We start from the raw sequence: 22,014 nt of genomic DNA on the forward strand, positions 1-22,014 counted from the left end.
AAGGTGCATTGTGCCATGTGCTAATTCAAAACTCAACAGATTCCAAACATCATCGTGATTAATGACAGAAGTTGTGTTCAGAATTCACCTGGAATATCCTGGGAATCTCTTTGGAGTCGGCACGGTACACATCCCCTTGAGTGACAGGCCTCACGTGGAAGAGTTTGCTGGAAAAGAAGGAAACGTTCCTTAGTAAGAAATGCGTGGCCTGGGCCATGACTCAGTGGTCCAGGCACCTTGGCTGGTAATCCAGCCTGGCAGTGTGCCGCGGGTTCGACTCCCGATCCCGACAGCCTTTACTGCATGTCTTCCCCCCCCATCTCTCTCCCCATTTCCTGTCAGCCTACTGTCTGTCCCTCCATAAAAAAAAATAAATAAAGGCGAAAGCCACAAAAAAAAAAACATTAAAAAAAAAACATTTAAAAGAAATGCGTATCATCAACATGCAGTTGTGTTGTTTTTGACAGCAAATTTAGATTTTAGTTTTAGTCACATTTTAGTCACCTGAAATGTTCTAGTGTTAGTCCAATTTTAGTCGACTAAATGTCATAAGATTTTAGTCGACTTAAATCTACAGTTGATTTAGTCGACTAAAATGTGTTTTGACAGGCCTTGATATCGTAATGGCAGATTTTACACTTTGGATGCAACTTAGCATAAAACTGGATCTCTTGTCCACTAGTCCCTCCCTAACATTTTAGTCTAGTTTTTAATTTGTTGATGAAATTGTCAATATATTTAGTCATAGTTTTAGTCATCATAGAATCGTTATTTTGTTTTTCAGTGAAACAGGGTAGTCATTTTTCGTCTTAGTTTTAGTCGACGAAAACAACGCTGATCAACATGCATCAACTGAGTTAACATTGGGTTTCGTTGCTGACGGTTTCCAGCCGACAGCAATGACAATGTTCTTTCTACAGCCCACGGCAGCAGAGGAATGCACTTACTCTATGTCCAGCACCATGTAGGGAATGGACTGCTCTTTGTCTTGCTCGTTGTTATAGAAGAGGATCTTCTTGCTGCTCACGACCACGTACTACCACGGCAAAACAGAAGACGACGAGGTTAGGGAATCATGTTGTTTCCACAGTCATACACGGGTTACACCCATGGTTCCCAAACTGGGGGGTGGGCACTGGGGTCCCCCCTGGGGTCATCAAATAATTTTGGGGGGTGGGGGTACCCAGATGATTAGGTTAATTACAACATTGTTTTCTCAGTCAACAGTAAACAAGCCAACATACAGTATAAGTGTATACTATACAGGGCATGTGCACATTTCTAAAGGTACAATCTAATAATGACGTTTAGGACCTTTTTAAAACCAAATTGGCCAAATTGTCAAATATTACGTATGAAAGGGGCAAACAGTGTGACAACAGCTGATCTACAAGCTCACAACGCCTCGCAGTGCACGGCATTGTGAGCTTGTAGTTGCCATTTTCACAATGTTTATCTGTGGAAAAGAATGCCTACAATTCCAAGGGATTGTCTGGGTGTGGACCCCAGTTTAAACAAATATGATGATTTTGGGGGGTCACGGCCTGAAACGATTGGGAATCCTTGGGTTACACAAAAGCTCAAAAAGCATGTCAAATCATTTCTACTTCTGCACCTTTCTCTCCCATCCAAACTTCTTGGTGTTATTCCTAACAGGAAGCGAGAGCCACCCTTCTAGCCGCGTTTCTGGAAGAGAAAGGAGATGGATTAGAACAAGTGGTGGTGCCATCATGGAATTAAAACAAACCAAAAGCACTGCCAACCAACTGGAACCCCACAAGTCCAACAAGCGAACTTGGGGAGGCGGGGACTTTGCAGTGGCCGCCCCTTCCCTGTGGAACTCACTCCCAACTCACATCAGAGCTGCACCCCACCTTCGAAACGCACAAAAGCACACTCAAAACCCACCTTTTCAGACTTGCTTTCCCTACCTAAATCCCCCCCCCCTCCCCCCACACACACTTTCTGTTTGTCTACCTTTGGTTTCTAGTTTAACCTTTTAACTAGTTTATTTTTCGAATAAAATTGTTTTTATTTTTCTGCTCTGTAAAGTGACTTTGAGTTGCTCTGCATACAGCGAGCCAACCAGTTGTAGAAATCATAGATTGAACTCATTGAAGCTTAAAAAAATAGCAGATCGATAAACTCTCAACGACGCCTGCCATTTTCAGCGAAAACATTCCGCCCCCGATAACAGAAAACAACGGTCAACCCATATGGGGTTTAATTAATGGTTAAAAGTTGCGCAAACACAAATCCTTCATAACGCCACTGACCGACTGTGTATGCGTCCTCCGAATCGAACTCGGGTCCACTGCTGATGCTGGTGGAGTCCATGGACTGGACACTGAGGGTCTGCATCAGATGTCGGAGCTGCTCTATCTCACTGTCCTTACTGTCCAGGGCCATCTGCAGCTCAATACGCATCTGGCTCTCTTCTGCCAATTGCTGTGAAACGGGAAAGGGTTGGCATCAGGAGTCTTAGTTTAGTTAGTTAGTTTTACACACCATTATAATGCAGAGGGGGGCGGGACGGTTCCGGCGTGCCGCCCCGCGTCCGAAGCGGTTGAGAAATGACAGAGTTACCGTGTGCCGGTCCCCTCTACTGTACTGTACTGTACTGTACTGTCACTGTACTGGCACACCCAAAATCATCATATATACAGTTAATATGTGCGTGTGTGTTTGTGTGTGTTAGGTTGCGCACAGGTGGTGAAAAACAATATGAGAATAATCAAAAACGTGGTGATGGTGGTGTTCATACTGACCAGTGGTGTTTTCGTCGACTAAAACTATGACGAAAAATGTTCGCCGACTACCTTTTGTCACTGACGATAACTAAATAGAAACTAAATGAAAACTAAGCTATGACGACTAAAACTAAGACTAAATATATCGACAATTTCGTCAAGAAATAAAAACTAGACTAAAATGTTAGGGAGTAGGGACAAGTGGACAAGAGATCCACTAGAAGTCATTTTACACTTGGTTGCATGCTGAAAATAGCCGATCTACAAGCTCACAACGCGTCGCAGCGCAAGTGTAAAATCAGCAATTATGACGGCATCAAGGCCCACCGAAATACATTTTAGTCGACTAAATAAACCGTGGATTTAGTTGCATGACATTTAGTCGACTAAATTCGCATGACATTTAGTCGACTGACATTTAGTCGACTAAATTCGCATGACATTTAGTCGACTAAAACTAGACTAACAATAAAACATTCCGGGTGACTAAAATTAAATGAAAACTGTTCAAAAGACTATAACTAAAACTAAAAATCAAATTTTGCTGCCAAAAACAAACACTGATACTGACCGCCTGTGCGTCGTTCATCTCCCGCTGGTACTTGATGATGGTGCTGTTGAGCTTCTCCTTCTCCGAGCGCAGCTCCAGCTGCAGCTTGCGGTTCTCCTTGTCCTTGCGCTTCATGTCCGTGTCGTTGCCGCGCCGACTGCCGCCGGCGCGCACCTCCTTCCGGTTCATGATCTCCGCCAGCTTGTTGACGGCCTGCGGGGGAGGGGAGAAACCGGTTTGTCACACCGTCAGAGCTGGTATGTGGACTATACGTCTGCTAAACGATAAAGCGGGACGCATACTCCAGTTCTTAGGCGATAACTTAACCAGTGTTGTAAGTAAGCCTTGCAGAGCCACGAGGCCCAAAGCGGCCATAGCCGTCATCACATTTGTGGATATGGCCACATTTAGCCCAGTGTTTTTTATGCTAAACTAATGCTTGGAATGGATTCAGCATCATGAAAACCCCCTAGTTTGACATGTCACATGCTACTTAAAGCAAAAGGAAACTTAGAAAATATTTGCCTTAAATTGGATGTCAATGGTGGCCATACTGTACAGGCCATTTTCAACACTTTCCCCTCAAGACAATTCCAGGCAACTTTTTTTCTGTAATTCAGGATATATTGAAGATACAAAATCAGCCGAGTTTTTGTTGTTGTTGCAATTAGTCAAATTACATTATTACTGGACTAATAGGGCAGGAGCCTATCTCCTGTTTCTGTAAGTACACCCCCTGGACATTATGTACAAGTACGCCCTGTATGTCGCAGGGACTTACTCCAAACCAACCCTTGGTGCTGAATGCAGGGAGGCACTGGGTGCCATTTTTCAGTCTTTGGTATGACCCGGCCGGGGGTTCAAACCCCCGACCTCCCGACCTCAGGGCGGACACTCTAACCACAAGGCCACTGAGCTGGTTTGCAACCACCGCAGTGGTTAGTAAAAACAGAGAGATGTGCTGGGGTGAGAGCGGTGAGTCGCTTATCACCACGGCTCAGTGACGTCATGTCGTAGTTTTTCCCCAAAACCGCAGTGAGTAGGACGTTATTATCACCTAACAACTGTATGCGCAAACCTTTACAATAGCGGTGGTTCTCAAACTTTTAATTTCAAGGACCGCCATAACACAGGATACAAGATAAACGGGAAGAGATAAATGGGAAGAGATGGCACTAAGAAATGAGCAGACAAAATTGGAACTATATCACTATAAAATGGAAGCTGATAAATGGGTACTCGCTACAGATTGGTTAAAATATTAAAGAGCTGGGGCGCCTGCTGGCCTAGTGGTCCAGGCGCATGCCACAAAGAACATTTTATGTCACCAAAGAACATTACTTTCACTTACATTTAAATATAGAACATTGAGGATGTCTAGTGTGCATGTGTCAGCCTACCTGCTACTTTGCCCACCAGGTGGTGCCGAAAACACCCCAAAAACACTTTTGTAGAGACATGTCTTTTAACCACTTTCTTTAAACATTGTTTTTAACTTTAGCTGTTGAAAAATAGCAGATCTACAAGCTCATAGTGTGGCACTGAGCTCCGCACTACGAGTTTGTAGATCTGCTATTTCTGAAAAATCGAGTGCAAATCTTCCCCAGCGAACATTTTAATTCAAATCATTGTTTCTGGGGGGGGGGGGGGGGGGGGGGGTGGCGGGGGGGGGGTGGCTCTGGAACAACATATTTTGAGATGGGGGTCTGCAACCAAATATATTGACGTGAAATAGTGCGAGCACCACTGATATAGCAACACAGGTTGTTCAGAAAAGTGTCATGATTTAGAAGACATTTTTGGTAGATCTGCTATCTACAAGCTCATAGCGGCGCGCTACGAGCTTGTAGGTCTGCTATTTTTGAAAAATCGTGAAAATATTTATTTCAGAAAACTGGAGGATTTAGAAGATTCTTTTTTTAATTTCGAGGTCAGGCCTAAATGGGTTAAGTCCTTGTGTTGAACTCCTACCTGGGTCTTCAGTGTCCTCTCCGACTGCAGCTGCTTCTCAAACGTAGCCTTCATGAGGCTGATCTGTTGCTCCCAGTCCTGGGACCGCTCCACGTCTGCACAAACACACACATTATACATTTGTGTTGTTTTCACTTATGTTCATTTAACTCTTGCTGTGTGCAAATACGTTTACGGGTCCAGTTGGAGTTACAAAAGGGTATATTAATTATTAACACATTGACTAGCCAGCACATATCAATTCTTCCACCACTGCTGGGTGTTTTTTTAGTAGAGACCCTTATTTTGAAGGCCCATTGAACAGTGGGACATAAAAAAAAATACATTTCTGTTTGGCTTTCAGGGCTTTGTAAACAGAAATGGCACATGATCTGAAATGGCAAATAACTTAGATGACATGACTCACAACGACCGATACTCAAGACATTTATATCCAAGATGTACTATTGCCAAAATAGGCCATATTTAATACTTAAAGGTGGAAATGCTTTGTTTAGTGTGTGATCTTTCTGTGTTTTAGTGCAGGCAGTCAGTATGAACACAGCAGTGGAGAAAAAGAAATGTATACAGTTCACGTTCTTTACACATTTCTATAGGGATGTCCCGACTCCCGATCACGTTTCTTTGCTTCCGATCCGATTCCGATCATTTGATTTGATTTGAGTATCTTACTACGTATGTGCCGATACCGATTTTTCCCCGATCCGATATTTATATTCTTATAGAATATCACTATAGTACAATATCCAAAATCACAGACAATATCCAGTCTAATATCATGACATGGATATAATATTGATACTAGGGATGTCTCGATCACGTTTTTTTGCTCCCGATCCGATTGCGAACACTTTGAAAATGACGTGATCGGCCATGATTTCCAATCACGTGATCGGATTGGGACAACCCTAATTGTGACAATTAGCGAATATTAAAAAAAAAAGTGATTATCTAAAATAACTGCGCTTAGACGATTATGTGCTAATTGCGACAGGCCTAGTTTGAAGTGTAGAAGGGTGTAGCAGGGGTTACCTTCCAGGGTCTCCTTCAGTTTGTTGTTGAGCTCTTCCTTCTCATTGGCCAGGTTGGCCACGTCACTGGTCAGGGTGCGATTAGCTTCCTCTAGCTGTGGCAGGAAAACAAGGAAAATCCTGTCAATGAGCGCTAAACAAAAGGACTGCGTCAAACCTGATGTTTATTTTTCCTGTCGTGCCTAGAGTGCCCTTCAGCACATTTTAAAGTTGAGTTTCAGTGTCATCGTTTGCAGTTAAAATCCATGACCACTCTCCATTGCTCCATGTGGGTTTGTAATCGTTTTAAGTCTACTTAGCATTTCATTTTTACATATTTTAGTTTCTAGCTGCTTTTCTTTTTTACACGTCTGTCTCTGATTGTCTCATTATTTGCTGATTTTTATTTTTCATTTTGTTCGCTGGGTATCAGTTTGAACTTTGAATTCATGAATTCCTAACCTGGTGTGTCGGTTAGAGAACACAGGAATTGATTTCATAAAATAATAATAAATTTTTTCCTTTAGGTTTCATGACCTCACACAACCTGAACTTTGAACATTTAGTGGATTTTCTGTGGTCTGGGGGGTTTTCTCTGTGTGTTTTGAAGGCTTTTGAGCTGCAATGAAAACAGTCAAAATCCCTCAACAGTGACATCCACTGGAAAAGTGTTATGTCATATATGGGATCTGTGGACTGTTACATCACAGTCCACAGGAAAATCAGAGCCAGAAAACCCCAGACCACAGAACATTAAAAGTTCACGTTTTTTGTGTGCAATTGAGCTCAGAAAACCTAAAAAGAAAAGAAAAAAACCTTTAAAAGGGTGAGAGCAGTGCGTTTGCTCCATCCTGTTGTGACCAAAATAAATCTACGCTGGAAATGACTACAGCACACACGCCGACCACACAAACCACAGCTTGCGCTGTTTTTTTTTATCTGCCTGGAGTCATGAAACTGCTGCTCAAATCCACCCGTTTCATTCAATTCAACCTTGTGACATGAGCATTTATTACAAACAAGACACAAAACAGGCATGCAACATTTAATGTCGAACAGCCACTCAAAAAGAGCCAAATTGCGTCACGAATGTCTGTGGAGATTTTATTAGAAAGGCTGTGTGCCTTTTTAAATGCCTTTTTCCTCCGTCTGTTTTTATTTTATTTGTATATATTACAGAGAGGCCTTTCACTATATACCACAAGCTGTGTTCACACTGTGTGCGCATGTTCGTTATGAAGAAAAATCCCTGACTAGGGCACTTTTTCCTGCTGAAAATAAAGACGTGACATTAGGGGATGGGATGATGGGGAAATTCCATGTCATGATAATTGTGGCCAAAGTGATTAACTATATTATTGCGATAATCAAAATATGCAGGACAGGATCCCTTTTTTGTGTTTTTAGTATTAACCTACAGAACGGGAACCCCTTGTGGGGTTCTTGTGGCTATGTACAGTTGCAGCATAACAGTTTTGTAATTTTAGAATTTGAAGTTTTTCAGAAAACATAGGATTTAGAAACGGCCTCAGTCCTGGATGGGTTAAAACTCTGAAAATGCCACTTTTGTTAACCACTTGAACCCCAAGCATCCTTATTCTGGGGAGAACATGGAGGTGAAAGATCAATAAAAGGTATCTATCCATCTATCTGTCTCTCTCCCTCTCTCTCTCTGTCTCTCTCTCACCGAGCTGATGGTGATGTCCTTCTCGGAAAGCTCCTGGCGGTGGCGAGCCATCATCTCCTTGAGCTCCAGCTCCTTCATGATCTTCTCCTTCTCCAGGTCCGAGTACTGCTCCTCGGCGATGGAGCGCGCCAGCTGCTCCGAGTCCGCCTTGGTCACCGTCATCTCCAGCTGGGTGGCCAGGGAGTCCCTAGAAACCCAGGACAACATTTTTGTCTCAAGTGTGTGTGTGTGTGTGTGTGTGTGTGTGTGTGTGTGGCAGCCAGCTGCATCCTCCTTTAGCCACGTCTACGCGTAAAGGCGAAGTTGTACTACACGCCAACGGCTTTCTGGATTTACGAGTGCTCTGATGAAGTCACACTATCGGTCACCCTCTGAGGAACACACATTCTGAGCTACGAGGTTGTAGATCTGACATTTATTCATTTTTTTATCGTGAAAAAGTGTGCAAATCTTTGTATATATACATGTTTTAAAGCGAATATTTTTACTCTTTGCTTCTGGAGGGTCCCTGGAACTAAATCACAGTATTTAGATGGGGGTCGGCGGCCAAATACCTATAAATGTGGGGGTCCTTGACATGAAAAAGGTTTGAGCATCACTGATAGAAACATATGCCTTGGAAGCCATTTGAAGAATCGGCCTCAGCTCTTAAACCATTAAGACCTGAGAACGCATCTGCTTAGCTTTTAACCATTATTTTGTTGAAAAATAGCAGATCAACAAGCTCATAGCATGGCACAGAGTGCCACGCTACAAGTTTGTAGATCTGCAATTTTTTGAAAAATCTTGAAAATGTGTGCAAATCTTTGAATATATTATTCTTTCTCAGCAAACGTTTTTTTAACTCAAATGTTTGCTTCTGGGGGTCCCTGGAAGAAAATAGTTTGAGGTAAGGGTCGGCCGCCAAGTACATAATTATCATCCTGGGTTCCTTGACATGAAAAAGTTTGAACACCACTTAGAAACATAGTTTTTTTTTTCTCAGAAAACTAAGGATTTAGAAGATTGTTTTTTAACCGACCTAAAGTCTTAATGGGGGTAAAGAGGCAGACTGAGAGCTCAGTAAACCCACCTCTCCTCCTGCAGATCCTGCAGTGACTGCTGCATGTCTTTGTAGAGCTTGTTCCTCTCATCACACTCCTCCTTCAGCTCACGCACCTGAGTCTTATACAATGTCTGCAAAACACACGTAGTTAGTTAGTTAGTTACTTTGGCACAAATGTCTAAAACATTGGGTCCAAACAATAATCGAAAGCCCATGAATAAAAACTTCAACAAATCAAATACAACACAAAATCCCTTTACTTATACAACAGAAGCTCTCTATTGCTCCAAAAATGGTAAATAAATGGGAAATGGTGCATTTATATAGCGCCTTTATCCAAGGCGCTTTACATAGATTGTGCATTACATTCACCCATTCACACACGTGAATGGGTGTGAGCCTGTCGAATACACCGATGGCGGCGGAAACCATGCAAGGCACCAACCAGCACATCAGGAGCAATTAGGGCTCAAGGACACTTCGACACTAACTCTGGGGGAGCCCGGGATCGAACCGGCAACCTTGCGGTAGCATAGGCAAAGTTCCTCCGTTAGTGCCCACAAAGAGTGAGCTCAAATCAATAAACTCATGTCCATATTTCACTCCGATGTCTTGTGTGAGGGGAGACAACAGTATACGCTTGTGCCGTTTGTTTTGTATAACAGTCTCACATCGACAAATACGCTGTTCAGGCGGTATGCGTCTCCATCTTCCCATTTCCAGACGCAGTCTATGAGAGGACAACCGAATTTCTTTTTATCCTCAAATAGTCCTCAATGTAATAAGGTGTAATAAGGTGTACTGCTGCTGCTGGTATAGAGTGGATGAACAGATTGATGGCTTGGTACGTCTTATATCTTGTTCCCTCTTTGATTGTAATTTATGAATCATGTCCCTTCGGTCATTCTCAATTATGATATCTATCAAAATGCAGCATGTGTGAATCTGCTACTTTTGTGTGACGCTGTAGTATGATCAAGTAGGGTGTTCATTTACCAAACAAATACAAAAAGGTTAGAACGAATAAGAGGCTTCTGGCAACTGTTATCACCTGAGTTTTGTACAATGTCTGCAAAGCACCTGCAAATCGTAACTTCAACATCTAGCATGAATAGACTTCACTGATGTCTTGCGTTCAGTAACTTAAATGCTTAAAACGTAATTGATCATACTACAGCGTCACACAAAAGCATCAAAAGTAGCAGATTCCCAAGCTCGTCTTTGGACATGTGAGGTTTCCACCCGACAGAGACGAGAAGTTTAACCCATTTTAGGCGGGAACCCCTTTTGGTGTTCGCATTATGTTATGCTTTAGCTATTGGAAAATAGCAGATCTACAAGCTCATAGCGCGCCACCGAGTGGCGCGCTACGAGCTTGTAGGTCTGCTATTTTTGAAAAATCGAAGAACGACTGACATAGAAACATAGCTTTTTCAGAAAACTGTCAGGATGTAGAAGACATTTTTGGAATCTGATCTCAGGTCAAAATGGGTTAAATGAGACATTACAGATAAAGACCACTGGATTAAACATTATGTATTACATTAATAACTAATGTCTTTATTGTGGTGTATGTATATATAAGTGGTCCATCCTTAATGGACTCAGCAATCCATTAACCCATTCAAGCCTGACGTCGAAATTTAAAAAAAAAAAGTTTTCTAAATCATGACAATTTTCGGAAAGATTTGAGGCACATTTTAACGATTTTTCAAAAATAGCAGACCTACAAGTTCATAGCGCGCCACTCGGTGGCGCGCTATGAGCTTGTAGATCTGCTATTTTTCAATAGCTAAATTATAACAATGTTTAAAACACCAAAAGGTGTTCCCGCCCAAAATGGGTTAATGGTTAATGTGGTTAAACGCTAACGTGACATGGATGCGTTCCAGGTCTCAATGGATTAAGCAATCCATTGTGTTGCGAGAGGGAGGAAAAAAAAAAAGAAAACGCATTGGAAAAAAAGATGAACTTTAAATTCGACTCGAGTTCCGCGAACAAGGAGGCGCGCCATCAAACGGATGCAGAGTGGACTGACAGCATAAATACTGTCTGGTTGAGGCCTACAAACACCCACAAACGTCTGCACATAATGAGCCTTGAAGTACGGAGTCATTTCTTTAACCACAGCGGTTTCAATAACACAGCAGCGAATAACACTCACAGAAAAATACTGCTCGGCTTCCAGCTGCTCTTGAAGTTCCTTCATTTGGCCATCTGAGTCTAGTCGTTCCCTGTGGAGGGGGGAAAATACATATTTAGTTCATTTCTACAGCATTTCTACAGCCTTTCTATCAGTGTTCTTCTCCATTTCTAAACACTGGGCTGTTTTTAATATCTTCTATGTTTTTTATATCCAAACAATTCCCAAAAAGCGGAAATAGTATAATCTACACCAGGGGTGCCCACACTTTTTATACTTGAGAGCTACTTTCAAAATGACCAGCTCAACCAGATCTACCCAGTAGTACGCACCAAAAATATATATTATCTCATTGCTGAAAATATAGTTACATATTAGAAAAATGCATTTGGAATGGGAAATAGAGGTGGAAATGGAATTGGTAGAATTTGGTTTTGTACAAGTTTGTAATACTGTCGTTGGAAAAACAATATTGCATTGTGGTTTCGAGCTGCCCTTTTTGATGTAAATCAATCAAGTGAGTCACCTTAATTCAAGTGGCAGATTCCAAAAATTATTATTATTATTTAAATTATATATTTTAGGGGCATGTCATGTGGTCTACCTGCACAGCCTGTGCGATCTACTGGTAGATCACAATCTACCTTTTGGGCACCCCTGATCTACACGCTTACAACATGTCACGAAGTGACCTGTTGTAAGCTTGTAGGTCTGCTATTTTTGAGCGGTGGGCACCGCTCCAATAACTGGCCGTGTGTGTCTATGTATGTCCCAATTTTGTCCGTTTAGAGTAAAAACAGTTGCAATACTGGCACTGGGTGACCTAAAGGTGGCCTTACACTAGCCGATAATCGGGCATTTTTGACGCTCGGGGGTGCCCGACCACTCAAAGCGCGATCGGGATCGGCCCGATCAACATCAAGAATGTTTGATATTTGCTCTGCCCCGCTCCGTTTATCCTGTAGTGTGTGGTGCTATTAGATTTCAGATTGAAAGAAATCGGCTAGTGTAAGGCCACCTTTAATGTCACTGTTGAGCAGACAGACACACACACACACACACACACACACACACACACACACACACACACACACACACACACACACACACACACACACACACACACACACACACACACACACACACACACACACACACACACACACACACACACACACACACACACACACACACACACAGTGTGATTTTGAAAATAATGTTGTGAAAATGTATGGACATCTTTCAACATGGAAACGATTGACGATTATGCAAAAAGAATAATTGCGATTATATCAAATAATTGCGATTAGGCGATTGTTATGTAATAATTGTGACAGGCCCACATGCGGTGACAAAGTGACAAGTGTTGATTTCGCCGACTGAAACTATGACAAAAATTTTTTCGTCGACTACCTTTTTTCACTGACTAAACGGATACTAAATGAAAACTAAGCTATGATGACTAAAACTAAGACTAAACATATTGACAATTTCGTCAACAAATAAAAACTAGAACAAGATGCTAGGAAGGGACTAGTGGACAAGAGATCCAGTACAAGTCATTTTACACATGGTTGCATGCTGAAAATAACCGATCGGCACCAAGGCCTGCCAAAATACGTTTTAGTCGACTAAATCAACTGTAGATTTAGTCGACTAAAATCGTATGATATTTAGTCCACTAAAACATTCCAGGTGACTAAAATGTGACTAGAACTAAATGAAAACCATTCAAGAGACTATGACCAAAACTACAATAAAAAAATGTGCTGTCAAAATCGAAACGGGTGGCAAACGGAACGAGGACTGACTTGCGGAGCTCCTGCGTCTGTTTCTCCAGGCTGCGCTTGATGTCCAGCAGGTGGTTGGTCTCCTGCTTCAGCTGCTTCTCCGACGTACGCAGCGAGTTCAGCTGCTGGTTCTGGGCCTTCAGGTCGTTCTGCGTCAGGCTGCGCTTCTGAGTCTCCTGCTCGATCTTCAGGGTCAGGTTTTTGACCTGGAGGGAGGGAGTGGGGGGAGAGAGAGAGAGAGATTGGATGGGATAGATGGGAGAAGCAAGTGGGCAATGCTAATGAAACCCAAAGCCGTCCGTTGTCCGTTGCAAGTTCAAACTTGCTCCCGTTACCAACCTGCGTGGCTAAACTAAAGGTCCAATAGACCAGGGGTTCTCAACGTTTTTGGCCGGGGACCCCCGGAAATGCTTTGGCAATGTCTCGGGACCCCCGCCCCGCCCCCCAATATAAATTGACTGCTACAATAACCTTAACCCATTTTGGGCGGGAACCCCTTTTGGTGTTTTAAGCATTGTTATAATTTAGCTATTGAAAAATAGCAGATCTACAAGCTCATAGCGCGCCACCGAGTGGCGCGCTACGAGCTTGTAGGTCTGCTATTTTTGAAAAATCGTGAAAATATATATATATATATTTTTTTGAAAATAATTTGGGGACCCCCTAAAATAATTTGGCGACCCCCCGAGGGGTCGCGACCCACGGGTTGAGAACCCCTGCAATAGACCACTGTTTCCCAAAAAGTGGCTCGGGATTTGTGGCTTATGGACCAATTTTTTATGCGTCACGACTTCAGTAAAAATCCCATTTTCTATTCCTACATTTAAAAAAATATATATATATTTTTTAAAGATTTGTCTTAAGTAATTGTTGTAATTGTAAACATTTTATAAACAAACAAATAAATCTAAGGCCCACTGCACCAATGATTCACCATGCAACTTAAGTTGCAACCAAACGGTTGCGAGTAGTTGCATGTAGATGCATGAAACCATGAAACCAAGAACTTGAAATTGGTGCGGTTTGGGCCTTTAAGAAATTCCAAAACTAAAAACTAATAATAATTAAGAAGTAGTGAAAATAGCTGCTCTACAAGCTTGCGATGCGCTGTGCGCTTGTAGATGTTCTATTTTCAGTTTCACTAATCACTAGTAGTTTGGGTCCTGGGCAAACATTTAGTGCTCCATTTTCGTCACCACTAAACCCCTTAGCCCTAAACTTCTTCGCCTTTTTTTTTTACTATTTTGCAAAACATTTTTGAATAGTTAAAATGGCCAGTCTACAAGCTCACAGCATGTCAATGTAGATTGGCTAGTTTAACTATTCAAAAATGTTTTTCTAAATAGTAAAAAAAAAAAAAGGCAAAGAAGTTTAGGGATAAGGGGTTTAGCGGTGACGAAAATGGAGCCCATAGTCTCTAAAAAGTTTGGAAACCTGACTGCAATAGACAACATTCAGCCACTAGATGTCACACTTACCACACTGTTTCATGAGGTTCATTATATCCCTGATACAAGTCTGAAATAATGTAGCTGAATTGACAAGTTGAGAGATTAACGTTAAAAAATATATATATATCAATAACGTTGATAACATAAAGTCAGAAGTTTCAGGTCTAGAGGCCCGGACGGCTGGCGTAGACGCCTAGGCTGCTAATCCAGCCTGACAGCGTGTCACACGTTCGAATCCAATTTACTGTCAGTCTACACTACACTACATAGTGTCGCACGCACACGCACGCGCACCGGCTCCAGCCCAATCACTGACTCAATTACTGACCTGAGGTCAAGCTGACCTCCTCAATTAAGAACAGCTGTCTGGCAGGGGGGAAATTAACCCATAACCCCAAGTATTTTTGTCGTTCTTGACCGAACCACCGGGAGCGGTGCAAAGACTTCCGAATCGCACTACACAATATACACACACACACACACACACACACACACGCACACACACACACACACGCACACGCACACGCACACGCACACGCACCTCCTCTGTGAGCCTGTCCTTGGTGCTGCGCAGCTCGTCCAGTTTCTGCAGCGCCTGCTTGTAGTCGCAGTCCGTCATGCTGCTGTGCTTCTCCAGCTCCAGCATGCGGTGCTCCAGGCGCAGCTTGGCGGCGCGCTCCTCCGCCAGCTTCTGCTCCAGCTCTGCAGGCAGGGCAGTGTTGGGGAAAGAAGTACTTTTACTTTTATGTTCCCTCCGCTCTATGTTCCCTCAGCTTTATGTTCCCTCAGCCCTATGTTCCCTCAGCCCAAAATAGATCCTATGTTCCCTCAACCCTCTAGTTCCCTCAGCCCTCTGTTCCCTCAGCCCTATGTTCCCTCAGCCCTATGTTCCCTCAGCCCTCTAGTTCTCTCAGCCCTCTAGTTCCCTCAGCCCTCTAGTTCCCTCAGCCCTATGTTCCCTCAGCCCTCTAGTTCCCTCAGCCCTCTGGTTCCCTCAGCCCTCTGGTTCCCTCAGCCCTCTGGTTCCCTCAGCCCTCTGGTTCCCTCAGCCCTCTAGTTCCCTCAGCCCTCTAGTCCCCTCAGCCCTCTAGTTCCCTCAGCCCTCTAGTTCCCTCAGCCCTCTAGTTCCCTCAGCCCTCTAGTTCCCTCAGCCCTCTAGTTCCCTCAGCCCTCTGTTCCCTCAGCCCATGTTTTCCCTCAGGCTTATGTTTCCTCATGTTGATGCATCATAAACAGTGGTGGAAAAAGTACTCATAAAGATTTTACTTTTAATAAAAAAGTATCAATACTGCAATGTAGAACTATACTTCGTTACGAGTAAACAGTCCGGAATTCAAAAATGTACTCGAGTAAAAAGTACAAAAGTTGTTTTGATTAGAAAACATACATTAACCACTTCAACCCTATACATTTTGGCAACACGACGCATTGTGAGCTTGTAGATCTGCTATTTTCAATAGACTTTGTACACATTTTGAACTTGTGAAGTGGGACAATCTGTAATATGAGTACTTTTACTTTTAGTACTTTAAGTACATTTTGATGCCGATTTTGTACTTTTACTTGTAACGGAGTAGTTCTAAATTGCAGTATTGGTACTTTTACTTAAGTAAAACAATCGAGTACTTTTTCCACCACTGATTATTGAATGGCGGGCAGTCGTCCATTCCACAACATTGTTTACTCTTGAGTCTTAACCCATTTAGACCTGTTAACACCTACACGTTGTTCTGCCGTCCAAGCCCGGGAACACCTCTGTGTTATTTTAGTTGTTGCTATTTTATCGCTGAAACGCAGAAACTAAAGTTTTCAAATAATTGTAGTGAAGTAAAAGTACAAATTTTGGCTCCGAGATGTAGTTGAGTAGAAGTCCTGGAAATTGGAAATACTCAAGTAAAGTACAAATACCTCAAAATTGTACTTAAATAAAAGTACTTAGTTCCTTTCCACCACTGCCAATAATTGATACGGTTCCAACCCCCCGGCCCTTGGAGGCCACAGCTCTCACCCTTCATGGATTCGGACTTGGCTCCGTCGATGGTGGTGATCTTGCTCTTGTCGGCCAGGCGAGCTTTGGTGGCCTTGTGGGACGCCTCCTCCTGCTCCAGGCCTTGCTGCAGGACCTTCAGCTTGTAGGTGAGATCGATCTCCTTGTTGCTCTTCTCCTGCACGGTGGAAGACGGGGTAGAGTCACTAGTGTAACAATAACAGTAACCTGCATGCATTTTATGGAATGCTAATTTATGGAATTTCTTAAGATTTGTCTTTGATTTCTTTATGAAATTACTGGGGGGGGAAATAATATTGAATTGTGTTTTAATTGATTCATTCAAATAATAATAATACAAAAACAAAATGTAGGAAGCAAAAAAAAGGGACCTATAAAAATGTGTATGGGAAGCACTGACTTGGTGCAGCTTTAAGAACTGACTGACAGGTAAGAAACAATTGAGAAATGTGGGCGCCCGCTGGCCTAGTGGTCCAGGCGCATGCCACATATAGGCTCTAGCCTGACAGCGCGTCATGTGTTCGAGTCCCGTTCATGACGACCTTTGCCGCATGTCTCTCCCCTTCTATCCTTCCCACTTTCCTGTCCGTCTTCACTAATTACTATCAATAAAAGGCAAAAAGCCAAAAACTAATCTTTAATTGAGAAATGTGACAAACGTCAACGTGGGAGTACCTTCTCCAGATCCGTGAGTTTCTCTTGGAGCTGTCTCTTCTCCGTGTCCGCTTTGGACAGAGCCTGTCTCGCCTGCCGCACCTCGTCCTCTAGGCCAGAAATGCGTCCTGTACAAAGCCCAGGTCAGCGTTGAGAGAGAGAGAGAGAGAGAGAGAGAAAGGCAGAGTGGTCACCGAGTGAGTCTGGAAAATGTGTTCACATCATGCACGTGCAGCGTGAGTGTCTTGGGTCCTTCTGTCCGTCTCTCAGTGAAAGCAATAGAATACACCCGCACACTGAGTATTTTCTTATTTAATGAAGCAACGTTTCGGTCCCTCAGGATCTTCAAGGAAGGATGCCTGAGGAAGGTCCGGAGGGACCGAAACGTTGCTTCATTAACCCATTCTGACCTGAGATCAGATTCTAAAAATGTCTTCTACATCCTGACAGTTTTCTGAAAAAGCTATGTTTCTATGTCCGTCGTTCTTTCGTTTTTCAACGAAAAACCACCGAGTGGCACGCTATGAGCTTGTAGGTCTGCTATTTTTCAATAGCTAAAGCATAACATAATGCTAACACCAAAAGGGGTTCCCGCCCAAAATGGGTTAAATAAGAAAATACTCATGTACCGAGCAAATACAGTGTGCGAGTGTATTCTATTGCTTTCGTTGATGTCCACTGGCCTACGCACCTGTGCATACGCCTGATTTCTAGGTGTGCGAAAGTTTTCTCCTACAGTCCGTCTCTCAGGAAAATATACATGCATGCTCGCTCACTCATTCTGCCCCTCAGTTTGGATTCTCTGCCACTCAAAAAAGATTCTCTGCTCTGATGACCCAGTTCATTTCACCGTTTTCCTTCGTCTCTTTCACACGCCAATGTCTTTTTGTTGAGATTCTGGATACTCAACTCTCAAGCAAGTTTTGTATAGTCATATTTCCTGTGCGACTTTAGTTCACAAAGCCCAAAAGCCAAACAGAAATGTAATTTCTATTCATAATGTTCCCAGTGTTCAACGACAGAAACAATTGAATCGTTAAATCGCAATCATTTGAGCGACAACAGGCTCTATGCACAGTTTTAGAAAGAACTTGTGCCCCTTCGCTACTTCCTTCACAGGTGTTACTAATGAAGGCTCTGTTCCATTCTGCTCAAACAAAGTCAGGGTGAGGCTATTGTGCACGTTGGCTCACTGGAGACACTGGCAGTGTAGGGGGTGTACTTGTACATCAAGCTGCCTCACGCTACAGAAACAGTAGATAGGCTCCTACCCTAATATATATGTGCCTCATGGCTCGACAGGGCTTGAGAACCACTTGTACACTACCGGTAAATGGAACATAGAATTAATAATTAGTATCATCGGTTACACCTGTGAAGGAAGAATTATTTACGAAATGGTATATATATATTGTGCATAGAGCCTATTGAAGCTGCTATAAGCAATAATATGTCAAAAATGTTTTTTTTTTCTTTTCTTTTTTGGAATTCAGACAGCCAGCAATGGGTAGAATGCTAGATGTGTCTCTGTGACACATCTAGGGGCCATAATGTTCCTAGAAGCTTTGTCATTGGTCGAAAAAAACGGTCGCAATGACTAACCAATCAGGAACCAGACAGGCAAATCGACCAATGAAAAAGCTTCTAGGAAAAGGTCATTCAAATTTTGACATAGTATTGCTTATAGCAGCTTTAAGTAAAATCGTAATCGTGACAGCCGTATTAGCCATGCATCCGTCCCTCTCGCTCTCTCACCCATCAGGTCGGTGATGGTCTCGGAGCCCTGGCTGCGCTCCCTCCGCTCGGCCTCCAGGGCGGCCTGCAGGCCGATGCACTCCTTCTCCAGGCTCAGCTTGGAGCGCTCCAGCATGCAGCACTTGTCCTGCTGCTCGCGCCCGTTGGCCTCCATCTGCTGCAGCTGCTTGCTGCCGTCCGTCTGCGCCTTGCGCAGGCGGGCCGCCGCCTCCGACTCGGCCCGCAGCAGCATGTTGGCCTCCTCCAGCTGAAAGCGGCCGCGGGGATTATCGTTTGTCGCGATACAAAAAAAATAATAATGACAATACCGCCCAGTGTTGATTTCGTCGACTAAAACTAAGACGGAAAATGTCCGTCGACTAGCTTTTTTCACTGACGAAAACTAAATGGAAACTAAATACAAACTAAGCTATGATGACTAAAACTAAGACTAAATATATTGACAATTCTGTCAACAAATAAAAACTAGACTAAAATGTTAGGAAGTGACTAGTGGACAGGAGATCCAGTATAAGTCATTTTACACTTGGTTGCATGCTGAAAATTATTACAACGACATCAAGGCCGTAGATTTAGTTGACTAAAACTAGACTAACACTAAAACATTCCAAGTGATTAAAATATGACTAAAACTAAATGAAGTTTCATCCCAAAGACTATGACTAAACTAAAATAGATATTTGCTGCCAAAAACAACACTGAATACCGCTCACTATAATTGCGTCACGGATACTTAAAAAGTATTCGTGTAATTGTGCTCCGTCAAGGACTGTCTTGACGGAGGATGAATTCGCTTTTGTTGAGCTGCAAATGCAGTATTTAAAACCCTCTAGTTTAAAGAGCGTTGGAGAAGAGAAGTACGCTTTTATTTCACTATACAAATTGATTCGCCAAAAATAGCATATTATTATAGGTGAACGTTTGCGCCAGAATAGGGATTCTGGGGATTCAAGCCGTAAAAAAAAAAAAGTGTAATTTTAAGTTTTAAGCATAACTTTATTGACTGCATTTTTTTCGCAAGCCTTGAGCTTGGTTTATATTTTACAATGTCGCTCAAAAATGTTCACAAATCTACACACATCCTTCGTTGTGAGCTTGTCTTCTATTTTTTAGAAAGCGAAACACTTAAAGGGTAAGACCACTTTTTTAGAGGTTTGGGTTGTTTTCTTACCTTATTATGGGCAAACTAGTCCATTCCATGAGTTATTTCGCTCCGTTGTGTTGTTTATTAGAAATTTGAGAAATAAAAAAAAGTCGCTCATTGACTTCCATTGTAACAGGGAAACAGCTCTCAAAGTCAGTCTTTTAGCACATGAACCAACGCAACAAAAGCTGATTCTGACAGTTTATGACACCAGGAAAACTCATACGGTTTTATTTTTAATAAAAAATGTCAACTTTGTCTTGTTTTGACTAATTTGTGTAGAAAGAAGATCCGGTAGGTATGCCTACACCGACCGAATCACTGCTGTGAAAAACGATCTGATTGGACCAAAACTGTACACCACTTCCTTATTGGAAATGACGGGGATGTAAACACATGGATTTGATCTCGTCCGCTTGTCACTAAAAACATACACAATGGACGTGTTTGAGGGAGACACTTTAGAAGAAGTGTGTAAAGTGTCTGTGTCTGGGACTGCTCATATGCGAGGCTGCAGCTGGATGCATCTCAAACAGCGTGGAGACTTCTGTTTACAAACGAAACCTCGCAAGACGACCCGCGAGAACGCCGTAGCACTGCTTCAGTCTATCTCCAACTAAAATAGTAACTTTATAAATCTATCTTAAAAGACGAAAATAAAACCGTATGAGTTTTCCTGGTGTCATAAACTGTCAGAATCAGCTTTTGTTGCGTTGGTTCATGTGCTAAAAGACTGACGTTGAAAGCTGTTTCCCTGTTACAATGGAAGTCAATGAGCGACTTTTTTTATTTCTCAAATTTCTAATAAACAACACAACGGAGCGAAATAACTCATGGAATGGACTAGTTTGCCCATAATAAGGTAAGAAAACAACCCAAACCTCTAAAAAAGTGGTCTTACCCTTTAAACCTTAGACCGGAGTCCCCCAGGGATCTGCACTTGGTCCTCTTCATTTTTGACCCATCAGATCTGCCATTTTTTTTATTTTTATATATATATATATATATATATCTATACAAAATATTGATGCCAGGTTAACTCAATAAAATGTCATTGTTTTTCCAAAAAGATCAATTATATTATTACAATTTATTTAAAAAATATATATTATATATATATATATAAAAAATATATATTCTAGGAGGCGTTAGGTGGCTCACCTGTTTCTGAAGGTGGATGTTCTTCTCGTTGGAGATGTGTGAGTTCTGGTTCCTTCGTTTCATGTCGTCCAGCTGGTCTCGCAGGCTGTTCACTGTTAACGAGCAACACATGACTGGATGACGTCTCTATCGGGTGGAAGCCTTATAAGTCCAAAACCGTTGCTTTTCACGATTCACGTCCAAAAATATAGCTTTTGTGTGACGCTGTAGTACAGTGGTTCTCAACTAGTGGTCCGGGGACCACCAGTGGGCCTTGAGGGGGTTCCAGGTGGTCCCCAGCTAAATGATGGGAGAGTTGGTAACCAAATGGACCCTCATTAGATCTTTAACTCTTGCGAGCTGGGTCCATTTGGTGTCATTTCACACTCTCAAGAGTTAAATTATTGTTAATCTACACAACTACACAATAGAGGGTATGCGTGTGACATCATCATCAAACCATGAAGTTATGCAGGAACACCTACTGTACTGAGTGGCAAAAAACTACTTTCTGGCCTTGACAGCCCATACATCCACACAGAAAAGTCTTATCTGATTGCATTAAACAACATTAAACAATGTTAAACTCACTTTGCCTGTTGCTTTGCCACTCGATTTGCCACTCGATGTGCCATTCACTTTAAGCATGCGCATACTCTCTATTGTGGACAATGTCTTATCCAACGATAACAAAATATTCTTTAGTCTTGGGTCTGGGAAATAATGGACCCTGATATGAAAAGGGTTGAAACCCACTGAAGTAGGGCGTTCATTTACGGAGAGAAAAGAAAACACAAAAAGTTAGAATATGGAGATAAGAGGTTTCTGCCCGAGAGCAACGCTGAGCTTTAAACCTCAACCACAGTTCACTGTTAAGTGTTAACCCATTCTGACCTGAGATCAGATTCTAAAAATG

General features: G+C 42.5%; 1 protein-coding gene across 2 annotated transcripts in view; it reads right to left on the reverse strand.

The window, feature by feature from the left end:
- rock2a (rho-associated, coiled-coil containing protein kinase 2a) overlaps positions 1-22,014 on the reverse strand; it is an 80,639-nt gene that overhangs the window by 7,231 nt on the left and 51,394 nt on the right. For both annotated transcript variants that reach the window (XM_079527897.1, XM_079527898.1), the window contains exons 14-29: positions 21,120-21,211; positions 18,815-19,061; positions 17,081-17,187; positions 16,406-16,562; positions 14,939-15,099; positions 12,968-13,152; positions 11,178-11,247; positions 9,041-9,144; positions 7,969-8,155; positions 6,304-6,397; positions 5,272-5,366; positions 3,322-3,513; positions 2,277-2,448; positions 1,616-1,686; positions 948-1,036; positions 89-167 (exon numbers count right to left, since the gene is read on the reverse strand). In XM_079527897.1, coding sequence (XP_079384023.1) covers positions 89-167; positions 948-1,036; positions 1,616-1,686; positions 2,277-2,448; positions 3,322-3,513; positions 5,272-5,366; positions 6,304-6,397; positions 7,969-8,155; positions 9,041-9,144; positions 11,178-11,247; positions 12,968-13,152; positions 14,939-15,099; positions 16,406-16,562; positions 17,081-17,187; positions 18,815-19,061; positions 21,120-21,211 — 2,102 coding nt within the window. The remainder of the gene's footprint in view (positions 1-88; positions 168-947; positions 1,037-1,615; positions 1,687-2,276; positions 2,449-3,321; positions 3,514-5,271; positions 5,367-6,303; positions 6,398-7,968; positions 8,156-9,040; positions 9,145-11,177; positions 11,248-12,967; positions 13,153-14,938; positions 15,100-16,405; positions 16,563-17,080; positions 17,188-18,814; positions 19,062-21,119; positions 21,212-22,014) is intronic.

This window comes from Electrona antarctica (genome assembly GCF_951216825.1).
Source record: "Electrona antarctica genome assembly, chromosome: 18".
NCBI classification, from domain to species: Eukaryota; Metazoa; Chordata; class Actinopteri; order Myctophiformes; family Myctophidae; genus Electrona; species Electrona antarctica.